General features: G+C 41.9%; 2 protein-coding genes across 4 annotated transcripts; both read right to left on the reverse strand.

Moving 5' to 3' along the window:
- Positions 1-2,355: 2,355 nt before the first annotated feature.
- Positions 2,356-9,928, reverse strand: pks1 (polyketide synthase 1). Its single transcript, XM_047568482.1, has 6 exons — positions 9,741-9,928; positions 9,508-9,661; positions 9,265-9,425; positions 8,972-9,175; positions 8,699-8,880; positions 2,356-7,994 (listed from the first exon to the last, which is right to left on the reverse strand). The coding sequence occupies exons 1-6, from the start codon at positions 9,796-9,798 to the stop codon at positions 2,517-2,519; spliced, it is 6,237 nt and encodes a 2,078-aa protein (XP_047424438.1). The 5' UTR covers positions 9,799-9,928; the 3' UTR covers positions 2,356-2,516.
- Positions 9,929-10,501: 573 nt separating this feature from the next.
- Positions 10,502-18,104, reverse strand: LOC124995867 (ATP-dependent zinc metalloprotease YME1L1-like). Of its 3 annotated transcripts, none has more exons than XM_047568594.1 (18): positions 17,881-18,104; positions 16,651-16,770; positions 16,351-16,519; positions 16,120-16,221; positions 15,584-15,693; positions 15,063-15,213; positions 14,876-14,959; positions 14,258-14,431; positions 14,026-14,178; positions 13,806-13,938; positions 13,661-13,723; positions 13,282-13,394; positions 12,954-13,109; positions 12,680-12,831; positions 12,464-12,590; positions 12,154-12,227; positions 11,253-11,339; positions 10,502-11,174 (listed from the first exon to the last, which is right to left on the reverse strand). In XM_047568594.1, exons 1-18 carry the CDS (start codon positions 17,914-17,916, stop codon positions 11,034-11,036), a joined length of 2,145 nt encoding a protein of 714 aa, XP_047424550.1. In that variant the 5' UTR covers positions 17,917-18,104; the 3' UTR covers positions 10,502-11,033. The 3 variants fall into 3 exon arrangements, with proteins under 3 accessions (XP_047424550.1, XP_047424549.1, XP_047424548.1); XM_047568593.1 differs by having other exon boundaries at positions 12,954-13,106; positions 14,852-14,959; XM_047568592.1 differs by having other exon boundaries at positions 14,852-14,959.
- Between the last annotated feature and the right edge of the window lie 392 nt (positions 18,105-18,496).

Genomic DNA, 18,496 nt, shown 5'->3' on the forward strand with positions numbered 1-18,496 from the left:
AGCAAACCATGGATAAATCCCTATTGTGTATGCATAAATACAGTTTTCTTTGTAGGAGTACGTTCATTTCATAAATGCAACACACTATAGTTTTTTTTAGACATGGCATAGAGGTAAAAACGATATATGCAGTGGTATCTTCATTTTAGATGTCAAAAGGGGTTTTGTGGCTCCCATTGGTTTCTTTTCTGTGGGAAACGGCTCCAAATGACTCTTTGAGTGTTGAAGGTTGCCAAACCCTGGCATAGGTGAACGGCGACTGTATTTATGTGGACTACACCTTGTATAGCGATCTCTCACACTTTTTTAACGATCATGGCAGCGCTCTGCATCCGAGAAAAGGGAGGATTTGGCGGCAGTATCGGGCTCTGTGCAGGACACAGTGATTTAATCTAATATCAGCAGACTTTAGAAAGACCGGTCCATTCTTCAGGTCATCAGCAAACTGCAACTTTATCTGCAATGTACGCGACATTAGCTAACGTTAGCATCATGATTAAGTGTACATATATCAATTATCGGGGTCCCACGGCTTTCCATCTTTGTAGACTTGTTTTATGGCCTGAAGCCATAAATTTCTACATTTTTCTGATCTACATTTTCATCCCTCTCCCATCTCAGAGTTTTATCTTTTAAATGGTTTAAAGAACAATAATCATCGCAGCAACTTCTCCTTTGTTTTAGTCATGGTGACGTCATTATGGCGTCATTGGCGTCATTGGCGGATCTCAGTTTCTCCTTTGTTTTCATTCATGAGGGGGCATGACAGTAACGTCATGATGACGTAATCACAGCTGCCCTCATGATGTCGTCGTGACGTCATCGTGTCTCCACAGCGGTTTTTAAATAGGACCCGTTTCTCTGACTTTTCTCACACCTGTCAAAACCAGTGGCCAGGTGATCAGCCCACTAGACTGCAGAAGGAGGTCTCGGCCTCCTCAAGCCACCAAGCTGACGCTTTATGGTGTAGCAATGGGCAAGTTCTCTGTGCCTGCTGGGTTTTCTCAGGTTACGTTAGGTTAGGTTAGGTTAAGTTAGATTAGGTTAAGGTTACAATGTCGTTGTGGTTGTGAATGATTGTGAATATGTGACTCTTGTTGTGTGGGCCCGTTGTATTGTTGTTGGCTTTGTGGATGAAGCGTGTGTTGTAATGTTGGTTGTGCAGGGTTGCATTCCACGAGTTGGTTGTTCGTGCATGTGTTGTGTGTTGGAATTGTTGGTTGTAAAATTGGTCATAAGTGTGCATGGGTTATGTGTTGGAAATGTTGGTTGTAAAATTGGTCATAGTTGTGCATGGGTTATATGTTGGAAATGTTGGTTGTAAAATTGGTCATAGGTGTGCATGGGTTATGTGTTGGAAATGTTGGTTGTAAAATTGGGCATAGGTGTGCATGGGTTATGTGTTGGAAATGTTGGTTGTAAAATTGCTCATAGGTGTGCATGGGTGATGTGTTGGAAATGTTGGTTGTAAAATTGCTCATAGGTGTGCATGGGTTATGTGTTGGAAATGTTGGTTGTAAAATTGCTCATAGGTGTGCATGGGTTATGTGTTGGAAATGTTGGTTGCACAGGGTTGCGTTCCCAGAGGTTAATTGTAAAATTGGTCGTAGAAAGATCTGGTTTTGCTGGTTGTACAGTGTAAATTAGTTCTTCTGTGTGTGTGTGAGCCTGGATTACCTGTACCTGCCGTTTCTGGCCTCACGTTTGACCGCTCCCAGGAAGCCTCTGTCGGATTATCCTCAGCAACCAAGTGGATCAATAAACTGTTTGTGCAGTCTGGGCTTCCAATACTCCACAACTGAGCATTTGTACGTGTGATGTGTATGCGCACTGATGCGCTAAGACCACTTACTTTACTACTATATTTTATTATTATATTACAAATTTATATTTTTAATGATGACGGTTTAATTTTTTATTTTTTTTTCACCTATCGTTTGGGGCCTCTGACAGTCAGGGGCTCTTGGAATAGTCCAACTTTTGGCCCCCAACAATACAGCAAGACGTCATTTTGACAGTGTTCACCTCAGGCTTCCCCCTGTTTTGCCTCTAGCTAACATCATGTCGTCACAATGAGCATAGCTCATGAACTAGTCTATATTTGATCGTATGCCCTGTTCAGGAGGTCTGAAAGAACAATAATAATAATAATAGTAATAATAATAATATTATAATTATTATTATTATTATTGTGTGACTTGACTCTGTGTCTGTGCTTAAGACAACCGTGAACAATTGATTATGAAGGACCTGAGATAATGTCAGATATTTCTGTTTAACTATTATTACATGCTTTAGTGTCCCTCTGCTTTGTTTTCTGAAAAAAAAAACAAAGCAAAACAAAAAAGCCCAATATAAAGTATTTTTAAATTTTTATTTACAAGGTGTTTTGCAACAAGACAAGATCATGCACTTTTATTTAACATACAACTTCAATCTGTCCAACAACATTTAGTTCTTAAAATATGCAGAAATAGCACACTGATGATGACAGTAACTGGACAGAGCTTGTGAAATTATCCATTGTTCAATACAACAGTTAGTAAATTGGCCAGCGTACTGTTGGGGTCCAGTATTACGACTAAAGGTACATTTACTCCTGTCTCCTGGAAAATCTTGTTCTGCAATGTCATGGCCAACATCGAGTCGATGCCTAGAGCACTCAGAGTGGAGTCATCATCCAGTTCATCGACACTCACATTTGTTGTGTAACTTACAAGTTTCTTTACACTTTCATGTGTGAAAGACACGTGCTGAACTTTGGGTTCATTTTGTGTTTCGTCTTTGAGCTCTGCTTCCACTAAAGCTGACAGTCGCTCTCTGAGAGACGTGTTTTGTGAAAGGACATGAATGTTAAGATTCTTGAAGTTGAATTTACAAATAACCTGTTGAGGTCTGTTCATCAAAAGGCATTGTTTAAGTGCCTCGTGAACCTCACAAACATCCATTATCATCATTCCTTTTGCCTCCAAGAACCTTTGGAAATGATCTTTGTTCAGCAACAGTCCGAGGTTCAGAGGACCCCAGTTGATGGACTGTCCAGCAAGCCCAACGTTTCTCCGATAGTGACAGAACATGTCGAGGAAAGAATTGGCTGCTGCATAGTTGCACTGTGAGGCGTTGCCTATGAACGACGAAATGGAAGAATAGCACACAAAGAAATCAAGTTTTTTGTGAAGTGTTGCATGGTGAAGGTTTACAGCACCACTGATTTTGGGCTGTAACACCTTTCTGAATAGAGACTCATCAAGAGAGTCAATCAGTGCATCGTGCAACACTGCAGCACTGTGAAACACTCCTCTGATTGGGCAAGAGGGGAATCTTTGTCCAATTTTTGAGATTGCATCCAACACCTGCGTCAACACAGAAACATCACACTGGACATTCATGATAGTGACCCTGTGTCTTTTCTGAAGGAGACCCATTTCAGACTGCACTTCATCAGATGGAAAACTTCTTGATAGTGTTGCAATACAACCTCCGCCATTATGAGCAATGAACTTAACTGTCTCAAGCCCTAAACCTGAGAGCCCTCCAGTTACAATATAAACACAACCTTCTTTAAAGAGCTGTCCAGGCTTCGATAGCAGAGAGATGTCAGGTAGTGGACAATCAAATTCTCCGTGGTCTAAAACAACTTGCTGCACTGTCCTTACTGTGAAATAAGACTCACAATGAGGCTCTTTCGTGCTTGAGAACTGATACAACTCCTTCTTCAAAGGTAGAGATAATGTATCGAAACCTAATGAGATTAACCAATCGTGGATAATCTTGTTCTGTGCTTTTAGATTAGCTCTCTGGAGAACATTGGTCACGTCAAGCTTATGTACAAGAATGTGTTCAGTCTTGGGAGCAATCGTGCTTGTGCAGACTGAGGGCGACATGTGACTACTATACACAAAAATAAGGTGCTTCTCAAGGCCACCACCATCACAGAAATTCCTCCAAGAGTAATCAAATGGTGGCAGAACAACAAACGCACAACTCTTATCAAAATGTGGAGGCTCCTCGGTGAAAGGCGGCCGAGAAGAAACGTTCCAGCCTGACCTGCTTGCTGTGAGGGCCAGAACTTTTGTTAGAGCAGAGGCTGAGTCCGAGGTGATAATAGCCAACTTCCTTCGCTGTTTCTTTACTTTATACAGCATCCTCTGCAAGATCTCCCATGCTAGTACAAAGTATGACACAAATGGAGTCTCTTTCAGAAATGTGAGTCTCTCTGTGGAGTAGCACACTGCTTCAGGAATTACAATCTTAGACGTGACAGCAACTGGATAACAGGAAGCAATATGGTCTCCTACTCTTAGGTTATTGACGCCTTTCCCAACAGCTGAGACAACGCCACTAAAATCTAAAGCAAGAAGCTTGTGATTTAGAGACGTGTGCTCATTCCAATACATTGTCCTGCCGAAGTTAAAATGCGAAGCGGTCACAGGAAAGTAATCTGATGAATGCACGCATACATTGGTTAGCTGAACTTCAACTGACTTCTCTTCGACAGGATTGCCATTAGGGTTAGAAGGTATAGTGGACACGTGAGCCATTCTGTATGGATCTGTAGTCTGTAGGGCAAAGTCTCCCACAAATGCAGTGTTCATATCACCTTCCCATAAAGCCTTCTCATTCATTGGGGTCCGCACTATTCTTGTTGACGATGCCTGCCCTTCACTGATCCTGACCTCTTGTTGCTTGCAGGTGTCTATTACATGAGCCAGTGCTTGAATGTCTTTACTTGTCACAGAAGCGAGGTCGATCAGCTGAAAAGACAGACCCGCCAACTCTGCTGCACAAGCCCTCGTCAACCCAGAAAGCACAAAACCAGGACTGATGTGGTCCACAGTAATGTCTGTAGCTCTGTAAGTTATGACGCGGACAGCACATGAGCGTTTACTCTCCTTCACGGCTACTACAATCTGGTGAAATATCTCACAGCAAGTCACCGAGTAGTCCAGCATCTTCTCAGATGACAAGTGAGTCAGGTCCTCTACACCCCAAATAAAGAGAACATTGTCCAAATCCACATTGTTGATAAGTGAGTGGAAAACTAAATCTCGAACTTGCTCTTTCTTCCAGGACTCTTTGTTCTTCACAAAGATTGACTCTGGGCATATATATGGACCAAGTCTTTTAGCAATGCAGAGGTCATCTTCAAAAACAATTGCTTTTGTTTGGCAATTTTGCAAAACTCTCTTATGGGCAATCGCAACTATTTCATTGTGGAAGAACAGTGACTGAGGATTATTTGAGCCCAAAAATGATATCCTCACCCTCTTGAGTTCCACCAATACTCTCCCCTCTGTTGTGGAAAAGCAACCACATACATCCAGGAAGTTTGCTGTCTCATGAGTAGCTCGCAAGTACATGAACATTTCCTTTTGCAGTGGTCCTGATATAGCTATACTCCCAATACCTGAAGGGAACCCTGGTTTGGCTGTTAGCTGACCCATTGCTACCACAGCAGTCATTTGCAGAAAATAGTCCAGCACCACAGGATGAATAAAATAGTCATGAAGATATTTCAGAACTTCACCAGGAACCCGAACCGCCGCCATTGCTTCTCTGAATTCATTCCCAAAATGCACATCATTGAGCTGTTTGAAAAGAGGACCATACTCAAATCCTACTTGAGAAAGAATTGAATAAATCTGTTTTCTCGTCATAACCAATTTGCACCTTTGGGAGATCACATCAAGGCAAATAGTTGATTCCTCTGACGGTAGCTGGCCATCTGCACATGTGTATGTGCCAGAGGCATGTGTTGCGACAGAAGACTGGATTTTAAAGGAGGCCTTGCTCTCTGCATGTTCCAGTATCACCTTCAGTTGCCGACATTGTGAGTTGAGTGTGAGCACATTGTCAAATCTAACACTGAGATGGAGCAGAGAAACTGGTTTCTTTGGTATCAAACTAGCCATGAGTGAGGCAAATGCTAATTCAACATAAAACGCACCTGGCACAATGGAAATGCTGTTGTTCTTATGCTCCCACAGATATGGTGCCGTCTGTAGTGAGAGGTTGCACACAAACTCTTTGTTACTCAGCTTTATTTCAGATATGAGTGCATGAGAAGAGTAGGGAAGCAATTCATCACTTTTTCTCAAAGCTTCGAAATTCAGTTCTTGCTTTGTGTTGTCAAACTGATAGACTGGAAGAACTGTGGGCAATGTCTCACAACCCTTATAGAGCTTATGCCAGTCAACACTGATGCCAAGCTCAAATAATTTTGCGACTGCTGAGAGGATGGTGTCACAATCTCTCTCTGGTTGGACAGAGGAAAGAACAATGGTATCACTTCCCAGAGTCTCATGTATGTTCCTTTGGAGAGCCCTACGAGGTCCAATCTCTACAAAGACCACATTTCCCCTGGATTTGTGTTTGATGGCAGCACGAAGAGTTTGTTCAAATAAAACTGGCTCTCTGATGTTCTTTGCCCAGTACATACCACTACAAAAATCACCATCTGAGCTCATGTCTCCAGTCACTGTTGAAAACAGTTTGCACTCTAAATTGTTGGTATGTAAATGATCTATACTTGTTACAACGTCTTCTAGTATTGGATCCATTACATGGCTATGGTATGCTGCTGGAACATCTAAGACATGGAGGAAGAGATTTTTATCTTCAAACAAGCTCTTGAGCCTCTCACAGAGGATGTCTATAGCATCTGTCTCTCCTGACAGTGTACAGGACAGAGGGCTGTTGAAAGCAGCTACACAAATTTTCCCCAGAAAAGTTGACATAATTTTTACTACGTCTTCTACAGCCACATTGCTGACCACAAGCATTTTCCCCCCTGTGACTTTGCTCTGGAGAGCACTTCGGTGGTGCAACACTTTCACAGCATCCTCAAGAGACAAGAGGCCAGAACAGTGAGCAGCAGCAACCTCACCTACAGAGTGACCAAGCATGGCATTGGGTTTGACACCCCAGTGCTTCAGGAGAGCAGCAATGCCGATCTGAATTGCAAAAAGAAGAGGTTGGACAACATCTGGCTTGCTGAAATCATAATTAGCATACTCACCAGCAATCCATTTACTGATGCTGATGGTGTTATCATGACTCTGGACGAGATTCTCGACCTCCCTGACCTTATCCCTGAAGACAGGAAACTCTCTCATTAGCTGGCTACACATTCCTTTATAGGCAACACCATTTCCACAAAACACAAAGACCACCTGCATGTCAGACCTTGCTAACGCAACCTTTGTCTTCAGCGCAGATGTCAGCTGTCGCTCTAAATCTGAGAGGGAAGATGTCAGGAAGGCTTTCCTATACTTGTGTTTGTAATGACTCCTTCCACATGCTGAGGTGTACAGGAGTGCCTGCAAGTCAACAGTTTGCTTACTGCTAAGTTTTTGATGGGTGTCAGTGATGGACAGGCTCAGTGATTTCTCAGAGGCTGCGGATATTACGAAGAGTCTTGGATAACTTTTTGGTATCTGTGTTGGAAGCGAGATATTTTTATATTCTCGTAAAATCACGTGTGCATTTGTACCGCCAAACCCAAAGCTGTTGATGCCAGCTACCCTTCCTAGTGACCCATTTGTTTTCCATCTCTTAACTTCAGTTGGAATATTTAGATTGAGGGCTTTTGTGTCTATACTGGCACTGTCTTCTGAGTAGAAGGCTGTAGGGACAATTGTCTTGTGCTTCATCATTAGGAGTACCTTAATGAGTCCTGCAACTCCGGCTGCAGATTCCGTGTGTCCAATATTGCCCTTCAAAGATCCAATCATCAGCATACCCGAGCAAGGAGGTCTGGCTTTAGCAATGACGTTCGAGATGCTTCCTGCCTCTGTCGGGTCTCCCACAGGGGTTCCAGTCCCATGTGCCTCAATGTACTGGACATTTGCAATGTCAGATTCTGAGTAGGTTCTGTGCAGCAGCTCCTCTTGTTGTGTCATGGAGGGTTTGGTGATTGGAGACACTGAGTGCCCATCCTGGTTGACTGCTGTTTTGCTGATGATGCCCCATATTTTGTTGCAATCTTTTATGGCCTGTGAATAGAGAAATCACACCATTAGCAGGGCAGCTACTATCTGTGTTACATTAGACATTAATATTACATGAAATTTTTCTAAGTGAACTCCCCCACTTGAGGCAGGACCTCCTCCCTGATCTAGAGTGGACAGTCCACCCTTTTCTGACTGAGGACCATGGCTTCAGACTTGGAGGTGCTGATCTTCTTCCCAGCCGCTTCACATTCAGCTGCGAACCACCCCAGTAAGAGCTGGAGGTTGTAGTAGAAAGTGGAAGTATTTCGGGATCTCGTTCATGTTCTTCTTGCTCTTGCTCATGAGTGAGGGTTGGGTGGAGCAGGAGATCAACAGGCAGATTGGAGCAGTGTCTGCAGCGATGGGGGCACTTAACTGTCTGTCATGGTGAAGGTCACGGACCATAGAGACTGAACCAACCCACAGAGCTAAACTATCTGAAGCAAGATAATGATTGTGGCCTTGATTGCATTGAGCTATAACAAGCTGTCAGTCATCCAGACCTCTATGGCAGCCAGACATTTATGTAAACAGTTTGTTGATCTTGTAAGTCTTTGAAGAGACATACAGCAAAAAAGAGAAGTATAAAGGACCCAAGACAGGACCCTGGGGCACATCGGGCCTCATGATAGAGCAGTAATTAAAGACATTTCAGACATGTAGGGAACAAGCAAAGCAACATCCACTTAATGTTATCAGCAACCTACTTGTTTCAGAGATTTGAGGAGTACTACACCACAGCCCTCTCCTCTGCCATAGCCATCTGCTTTACTGGAGAACGGTTTGCTGGTTCCTTCAGGCGAGATCATTTTAGCCTTACTGAGAGCCACAAACACTTTTGGCTCTATAATACAGTTAACTCCTCCACACAGTGCCATCTCACAGTCTCCTGGTTGAAAGACAAGTTATAAAATGTTTAAAACATATTATAAAATATTGTGCAGCAATTAACTCAGTTTCCAGGAAATTATACGAATTACCTTGCTTTATAGCCTGGCAGGCTACATGAAGAGCCACCAAAGATGAGGAACAAGCACTATCAATGGCAAAAGAAGGGCCAGTGAGATTAAAGAAGAAGGAAATTCTATTGGCAGCAACACTCATGGCCGTCCCAGTGCCGTTATAGTGGGTTATTGCACTCGGACAGTTGTTTCTGAGCATCTCATAATCCCTGTTCATGAGACCTGCAATGTCACAGTAAAAGCAAAATAGGTTAAAACTAGGACATCATGAAAATGGCCTCGCCTTTTTAAATGAAATGTGATAGAGATACCTATGTAAACGCCAGTTCTGCTTCCACTGATGCTTTCCATAGCAATTCCTGCGTCCTCTAAAGCCTTGTAGGTACACTGCAGAAGGAGTTTCTGCTGAGGGTCCATGAAGTCAGACTCCACTTCAGTAATACCAAAAAACTTGTAATCAAACTCATTAAACCTAGAATAGAAAAAAGAAGTTTCATCATATTCAAATATCTATAAGGAAAGAAAAATTATCTGCCTTAACATATCATGCTTACCCTTCTATAAGAGCTGCTTTGTTTGTATGTGTCTTTCCAGGTTTGCTACCTTCAGCATCAAACCAAACTGCAGTGTCAAACCTCTCTGCTGGAATATCTACCACACAGTTCTTTCCTTCCAACAGAACCCTCCAGAAACTGTCCAACCCCTCACCTAAAATAAAAACCACAATAGTAAGTATAATTAACCCAAACATTTGAAAAGTGGAGGACGTGTCAAAATGAAGTCATACCTCCAGGGAAATTGCATCCAATCCCAATAACAGCAATTTCATCCTTTGCATCATCCATTTTTCCTGTCAGCTTGCTATGATGTTTCTTTATTCTAAAAGCCTGAGTGAAAATTCAAATCTCTCCATGTTCAGCACTGTCTTCAGTCAGTCAGTTGTGCTGCTGTGTTCTCTGTACTCTTTATAAATACTGTGCCAGGTCAAAAAAAAAAAAAAGGACACAATGGGACTGTGTTCTGTCTCCTTGTAACTAAATACCCCAATTGGACATTAAGATCATTGAAAGGCAGCAGTAAATAAGCTCTTGTTCTTGTCACAGACTGACAAAAAACTGCATTCATAGACATCCTTAAAGCAGCATTAAAGCTGCTGCACACTAGAATGAATTAAAAGACAATTAAAATACTATTCTGAATGTGTCTCCACTAGTGGCCTGCACTTTCATTTCACCTTGTTATTGGTGGAAAATTAAGTAATTTACTAAATGCTACCCACCTGCAATCAAACAACATGCTGGCAAGATTAGGTAGAAAACTCTATTTATTAGTTAACCTTATATATAACCTGTCCATTGGGAAGAGTCATAAAATAAGAGCTAATCATAGGCTTCAGTCAAGACCCCAAGAACGAATCTTGATATTTAAGAGATTTATCTCTTAATCTTTAAAGATATTTATATGTAGCTAGGTTACTGGTCACTTTATAAGGTGAACAATGCTGCATTTACAGATTGAAGTGTTGTGGCATGCCAAAAATTCACAAGATTCATGTATAAGAGTAATCTTTATTGAGGCTTTAGTCTAAAGGAACAAACAGAAGCACCAAATCCTTTAATATGCTTACAGTATATACACAGCTCATACCAGATATCGGTTACAGATGATCTTTGATCAGGACACGAGGACCTATCAATACCTTGAGAAAGAGAACTCTTTGGGCACTTAAATAAATAAGAAACACAACAGAAAACATATGGTAAATGTGAGATTCATGATGTAGAGAAAACTCAGGTGTTTAAAACTACTACAAAGAGGACAACAAATCCTTAATGAAAGCCCAAACGTGGAGAAGTTATTTTCATCCAATTAACGTGAAGTTCTTTAAAATGGCCACGAAACCCTTTAGGTCTCTCTGTGAAATGAAAACCGATGAGATAAAAATTAATATAATGGGTGAAACAATCATTTCAGTGTCATCTTCTCACTGACACAAACAAACCAAATAGAAGGCCTCCAAAAGGCCTGTGCTGGATTGCACAGCTTCGTATATACACAGTCTCAAAGTCTACTGAGGTATCTAGTGGTCCAGTGATTTGCCCTCCAGCACCATCTGGATCTCTTTGGCGTCCAGAGTTTCGTACGTCAGCAGGGCATCGGCTAGCTTCTTGTGCTCCTTACTGTAAGTCTTCAGAATGTTCTTAGCGCGTTCGTATGAGTCCTGGATTGAGGAGAAACATACGTCAGGAAAACAGATGTTACAAATAAATCTAACTCTGAGAGATGTGGAGAAGCTCACCTTCAGTAAAACCCTGACTTCCTGCTCGATGGCGGCTTGCGTCTCGGGGCTCTGCTTGGTCACGTCTCCATAGGTCATTACACCGAGCTGCAACAAGGCACAAATTACATCCTCAGGTTGAATGGACAATGGGCCTTCACATTCACTGAACACTGATGATTACTAAGCACGTAACCAAGAGCTTTTCCTTGTTTTGTAAGTATACAGTATTCCATAGTAATGTAGAGGACTGTAGGCTGTTTTATCTGTGTGGCCTCATCCCACTTTCTGTAATGTCTTCAATCATAAATCGCTCAGATTTCCATCGGGGGATGAATAAAGTATTTTTCTATTTTCTATTCTGGTGGAGACAGTCCAAATGCAGTGTTAGGATGACATAAAAAACAACCTACTCAAAGCGGCTTATAGTTAGAAACTGGTAGGGAAGTACTGATAAGAGCACACTGATATGTTACAAAAGTGAAATGTTGTTGTTCTCAATGAGAACGTCAATGCACTTTAAAAAACAAACACTTTATCGGCTATGACACACTAAGCTCACGATTTGGCTATCCGTGACCGTTAGTTTTGGCAGTGGCAGTAGCAACACTGTATGGAGCTTTTCCAACAAATTCAGCGTGTTGAATTGGCAGCTGAATGCGTTGGTAAGGGAGATCATTGACCCACTTTAACAAGACACAGAAGTAATAAAATTAAACTTGCAGACCAACTTATGAGAATTCCAGCTCCGTTTATGGTTTGTACACGTAGCACCCTAGCTGGTTTTGCACGCATCTTACTGAATTTACTGTACATAAAGGTTCATCCTTGTATCCAGTTAAAGCCCCTGGACAGCACTGTTACGTAAATAAAAACTGGTGGGAGCCAAAATGTTCCACAGGTGTACAAATTAAATTTTTACCTTGTCACTCATGCCGAACCTGGTCACCATCATTTTTGCTATTTTGGTTGCACCATCAAAGTCGCTGGAGGCTCCTAAAATACACAGTGGGGAGAAAACACTGAAGCTAATGATGCCTTACAAATGGTCAAGATGTGCACAAAAAGTATTTAGACTTCGAGCACAGTATTTTAACATTGTAAGACAGTTTTGATTGTATCACAATTATAAACGGAGCATGATTTGACAAAGTTGCCCATGAACGGCTATTTAATCATCCAGTACTATACTGACAACAAACAGCATGGATCAGTTCTATCCAGTCTCTTACCTGTGGTGACGGAGTCATCTCCGAAGATGAGCTCCTCAGCTACACGGCCGCCCATGCTGACATCCATCTGAGCCAGTAGCTGGGCTCGGGTCTCACTCCAGCGGTCATTCTCTGGGAGCATGGACACCTGGAGGACACGTTTTAAGATTTAGTTAAAGAAGAATAAATACCAGCAACTTAAGGACTGAGTGTCACAGTGTGAAACCAAGAGCTCACATGGCCAAGAGTTGGTCCCCTAGGCATGATTGTAGCTTTATTAATAGGCATTGCATCTTTGGTGTAATAGGCAACGATGGCATGGCCGGACTCGTGGTACGCAGTGATGGTCTTATTCTTCTTGTCTATTTCAACACTTCGCCTTTCGGGTCCTGACGTGGAAAGAAAAAACAGAAGCAATTACTACTTTCCATTCATGAAACTCTTAGTGTGAAAAAGGTGATATGTCTGATGTGATATTTGCTGAGCAGATCTAAGCACTGTGTGCATTCACCCATGAGGATCTTGTCCTTAGCAAACTCCAGGTCCTTCATTGTGACCATCTCTTTCTCGTCCACTGCTGCCTTCAGGGCCGCCTGGTTGACCAGATTCTCGAGCTCTGCCCCCGAGAAGCCCACTGTGCCCCGGGCAATAATCTCTGCATCAACTGCTGAGAAAGAACAAACGGTGCATTTGTACAGGTGATCAGAGACAAAAGGGTCCTTTATAGAACTGCTTTTAAAGATATTCTCTAACAGACAAAAGGAGCTTCTGCAAATATTCTCTCATGAGTATTGGATCGAAAAATAAAGTTTTAAGTAGACATATCTCGCTCTACCTACCAGTGTCTACTTTGATCTTGGAGAGGTACCAGTTGAGAATTTCTGTGCGTCCTTTCACATCTGGACGAGGGACAGTCACCTGCATGTCGAACCTCCCAGGCCTGATCAAAGCACTGAAAAGTGGTGGAAAACATCCGCAAATTAAGACTTTAAGTTCATATCCATATAATGTCTCTAATTAATGCCTGTAAAAACAGCACAAGTAACTCAAAATAATGCTTTTATTTTAATGAATTGGCAATAAATATTAGAGACGAACCCCATCTATCATGCCAAGAACCACAAAAAAATGACTGTTACTGCGGTTAAGGCAGTGTAACAATAATATATTCTACTTAAACTAATCTAATTAATATATGTACCTAAAATGTAAACTTACTTGTCCAAAGCTTCAGCAAAGTTTGTAGCACCAATAACGATGACACCTTCATTGGGTTTAAATCTGTAAAACATCAAATTGATCATTAACAATGATTCTCTGCAGCACTATTCTATCAAATTTATTTTGTTTAAATAAAACCGACCCGTCCATTTCAGCCAACAGCTGGTTGATGGTTTGCCTGGAGTAAGGATGCATCGGAGACTCAATCCTTTTTCCACCCACGCTGTCCAGCTCATCGATAAAGATGACACAGGGAGCGTTGGCTTTTGCCTCTTCTGCAAATCACATACAACAAATAGGAAGAGATTGTCGATGTTTGTTTGATGAGAGAAATGGAAATTAAAAAAAGCATCCAAACTTACTGAAAAGGTTCCTGATTCGGCTCGCGCCGACTCCCACAAACATCTCATCAAACTCTGAGCCGGAGGCGTAGTAGAAAGGAACGTCGGCTTCTCCGGCCACGGCGCGAGCTAACAGCGTCTTTCCTGTTCCTGGGGGACCAACGAGGAGGATACCTGAGAAAACACGAGAGCAATTTGTTAGCCTGTTTTCATAAAGAGCGAAAACAAGAGGAAATTTAACATGTAATACTACCTTTAGGCAGTTTGCCACCCAAGACGGTAAACTTCTGTGGGTTTTTGAGGAACTCAACGACCTCTTGCAGCTCATTCTTTGCCTCCTCCACTCCTTTGACATGCTCGAATGTCACATTCTTCATCTGGACGGGGTCGACTGCTGAGTCGAGGCCAGATGTGGTGCGGAACCTCACTGCAAAATCCAAAAACCGTCTCCTCAGTACAGTATTTCCTTATAGTGTCTAAAATGAGCAGACATTGTAACTGCTGGTCTCTATATGCTTACTGTGGCACACATGTAAACATGGCGGTCCACATTTATGCTGCTTTTCCACATTTACTGCTTTCAGATTTTCAAATAGCTCCAGTATAATTAGTTGGTAAAAATATTAATAGTAGTATGCAACAAAATAATCAAACTCTATATGCACACCAGAGCACATGTATTGTCTCCTTAGGCATGTTGTTCATAATGTTAAATACTTAAGCTAAAAAATGTAAAGGCTTCTATAACAGCCTTGTAGCTACTAACAAGATTTGTTCCAATTTCAGTGTGCATGTAGAGTCGTGATTTAATTCGTAAGCATAGGAAAGAATTAAAACTGAAACAAACCAGCGTCAGAAAAGGAGCCTTTACCCGAGAGAAACGGGGTTCTCGACAGGCCATAGATACCAATGAGTAGGAGGACCAGCAGGATCAACCTGGTTCTCCTCAGCGAGTCTGTCCAAAAATAGCAGAGACAAAGTTAGTCCCATCTAGATCTGTAACTCAATGCTGCCACCAAATGGAAAAACCAGTGCAACTGTTCTCTCTAGGTACATGCCTTGTGTTCTCTGAGTGAAGGCCTGAGATCTCATAAATCCCTCGGTGAAACCCGTCTTGAAAGCCTCCTGCTGGTTTTCTGGAAGATTCCTTTGTTTGACCACTTGATCCAGAGAATGTGCCTCCGGTGCCTTTTCCCTCATGAGCAACCCCTGCGGGAAACAAAGGCAACGTTTGTAATTACTCTTGTCAGTCCTGACTGTGTGCTCCAGTATCATATGTCTGCAGAGAAGGGTTCTTCAGCTGTTGTATTTACAAACACCGCAACAGGCATCTGTGGTGGCTGAGAGAGCTCAATGCAACTTAAAAAATACATGTGAAAAAAGAAACTTTACGTCTTTAATACATCTGCTGGTGTTGTGAGTATTGGCCATGCATGTGTTGTAAAATGAATGAAGATGTTTTCTCACATTGCACATGTTTTTTTGAGCTGCATTAAGTTTCTTAGCCACTGTAGATTTCAATATTTCTGTGAGACCTCTTAAAATGATCTGAAGCCCAACTAAGCAGTAACGAGCATACCTTCATGAAGGTTGGTGTGTAGGCCTCAGATTCCACAGGACCATCGTAACCGGACTCCACCCGTCTGGTCCTGGATCTAAGCGTCTTAAAACCCCGATGCTGGACCCATACTACAAGGAAAAAAGAAGAAAATACATTCAATTAAATATCTTACTCAGTGAAGCTGTGTTCAGGCTGCAGGCGAAAGTGGCCCTTACCCTTTGAGACTCAGATCTATTTTCCATAAAAGTGTTTTTTTTCTTTTTTAGTTCTATCAGATTCTGGGAACTTTTACATTTGTTTCAGTAAAACTGTTTGTGTTTCTCCAACTCCAGAACTAGAAGGTAATTAAAAGTTTGTCTCTCCATCTCCTCGTAATTGTTTTCATCTATTTTCAATGGCCTCCATGCTTACTTCTTTTGCACACATGTGTTAGTTCAGGACTATCCATGACTAACACATCATTAGAACAGCAAAAAATATATAATCTAATAAATCTTAATTGAGCACTAAGTCTCACAGTGTAAACACAAACTAAGTCAAAGTCAGTTTCTTACCAGGCATAAACTGTAGTTCTGAGCAGACTTCTTTAAGAGGGCTGTGGTACTGTCTGTGGAAAATTGGTGAGCCAAAACCCCCGACTCTTCTGTGCGAAAACCCTGTGGGACCAGTGGTACAAAAAATAACTCAAGGCCTGTTTCATCACATGACACACGGACAAATGTGAATTCATAGTTTCTGAGTTTCATAACTGTCCCAGCCCAGTAGAGCTGGAGTGAGCTGCTCACCATGCTTGTTTTGAAAGAAGCTGTCTGCAGAAACGTGACTTGTCCTCCACATCGAAGGAACAGCGGGAAGTTCTTCTAGCGCTGGTGTAGGAAGCAACCTGCTGACCAGTTCATCCAACTGACTCACCTTGACATCCGACAGACCCAGGTCCCTCAGACTCACGCTGGGCTATGAACACATAATAGAAGACCAATTAGTAAGACGATTAATATGACAATAACTATGTGGTATGTGGCTCTTTAGAGCTTAAAAATGTTCTAAAAATCTATGTCCAATTGCATCTTTGGTGTCTCTCTCACCTCTTTCAAGTAGGAACTGTGATCTGGAGAGAAGTCTTTGTGAAGGGTTTGGACTGAAGCTGTGGCTGTGCTCTTCAGAGAGTGGAGGGCGTTGATTAGCTGGCTGAGAGGCACTATCATCTGGGAGACACATAAACAGGGAGGAGGGTGAAGAACAGTCTTACAGCACATGGCATCACCTCGCACACACCCATCAGCCACAACATAAAAAGTACCAACCACTGAAGCGGATCAACATTGATGATCGTATTACAATGTAATCCTGATCTGGGAAACGCGCGGTTAATACGAACCAACACTTTGTGCCAGCAGACCTATGGCAACAGCAGGGAGGTCTCTCGCACCTAAGCAACGCATGGCACCCAGCCATATACTGTAAAAGAAAATGTAATTTACCAGAGCAGGTCACCTTCTTCTGTTGCTCTGTGTTCCTGTTCTAATGCCAAGATTTCCACTGTGTGAGTTTTTAGCGGCGGAGAGGGCTCAGCATGGACACTGACTGATCTGTAGCTACACAGCTCCATGCAAAAAAACAAATAAACAAAACTGTGTGTTCTTACACCTTTCTTTCAGAATCAGCATCAATCTTTTATCGCTCAAAGTCTTCTACTTGGTAACATTTCTTACTTTTAACACATCAACCATTAGGACAAATTGTTCCCTTGCAGTCAAATATACCCCACAGACTGACAGGGTGCCATGATAAAGAGATCACCAGTACTACCATGGTTAAGTTAATGTCTACACAGTTTTCCTGTTTATAGCTGAGCTTCCAATACAGGACAGTGGGTCAGGACTTAATTCACTCTTCTCTGTCCAACACAAAGCAGCGTTGCTCACATACGTAACATGTAACGTTACGCAACCTTGCTTCCTTACATATTGACTCAACACCATTTAATTCACTATAAACCCACCGGTATCTCGACTTATCGGGCGGTAATAACCGAAAGCGCACGTATTACGGCGCTCTTTGCTCAAACTAAGACAACGTGACGTAAGCATGGGCTGTTTCTGGGGTACTAGCGTTGACATGTTGATGCTAATATTAGCCTAGCTAAGATGTCATTGACCGAAAGAGAATAAATGACATATAGCGGGTAACGTAACGCTAACGCTCACATTAGTTATTGATAGGTAACAGTTTGTTTCTAAGTAAAACTACAAATAAGCTGTCAAGCGAATATTATTAGCTAGACAAGACAACAAGCCGCTATAACGTCGGGTTACCTGCTGTGGCTGAAACGACGTCGACAAAGAAAACATTTTTGTGGATGGACAATTCAAAGTCGCTATTTGAATAACTGATGTATGAGTATAGGTCTCCCGTGAAACGTTAACGAAGGAGTCCACCCGGGAGCGATGTCCTTTTGTTATTTTTGTTGTTACACAACTTTCAGCAGCTTAGCTAATCAACGCAAATGCAATGTCCGGCATCTGAGGTCAAATGGACTACAAAATGACGTCAGATAGAATTACTACCGGGTAGAGCTGACACCGTTACATCACTTGATGAAAATAAGCCTCACGCTCATTAAAATTCGATTTATTTTCTTAATGGGGTATAATAAAAGAAAATGTGTTCACATTTCCACAATATGTGCCTCTCAATAAAAAAAAATAGTGCTGCTATTATTTCGCAATTTCTCAACTGACATTTTAGGTCTGTTTATCAAAGCCTGATCGAAATTAAAAACGTTGCAAGTATCGTTCAATAATCTATAACATCTAAATTAAAAATATTTTTAAATAATAATATAACCGTAGCTCCACGGCAAAAAAATATGGACTTACTCTATAATACATTGCACAACGAGAGGGTTTGTACTTTTCATACAGGCAGTTT

Source organism: Mugil cephalus, chromosome 18, assembly GCF_022458985.1.
Source record: "Mugil cephalus isolate CIBA_MC_2020 chromosome 18, CIBA_Mcephalus_1.1, whole genome shotgun sequence".
In the NCBI taxonomy this organism is placed as follows: domain Eukaryota; kingdom Metazoa; phylum Chordata; class Actinopteri; order Mugiliformes; family Mugilidae; genus Mugil; species Mugil cephalus.

Coding starts and splice junctions, on each gene's coding strand:
- pks1 (XM_047568482.1), bottom strand. CDS start 9,798: ATGGATGATGCAAAGGATGAAATTGCTGTTATTGGGATTGGATGCAAT. Junction 9,426..9,507: donor AAAGCAGCTCTTATAGAAGG/GTAAGCATGATA, acceptor TTTCTATTCTAG/GTTTAATGAGTTTGATTACA. Junction 7,995..8,698: donor TCCTCAAATCTCTGAAACAA/GTAGGTTGCTGA, acceptor CTCTATTCACAG/GCCATAAAAGATTGCAACAA.
- LOC124995867 (XM_047568592.1), bottom strand. CDS start 17,916: ATGTTTTCTTTGTCGACGTCGTTTCAGCCACAGCAG. Junction 16,520..16,650: donor ACAGTTCCTACTTGAAAGAG/GTGAGAGAGACA, acceptor ATGTGTTCATAG/CCCAGCGTGAGTCTGAGGGA. Junction 15,214..15,583: donor ACACACCAACCTTCATGAAG/GTATGCTCGTTA, acceptor TGTTTCCCGCAG/GGGTTGCTCATGAGGGAAAA.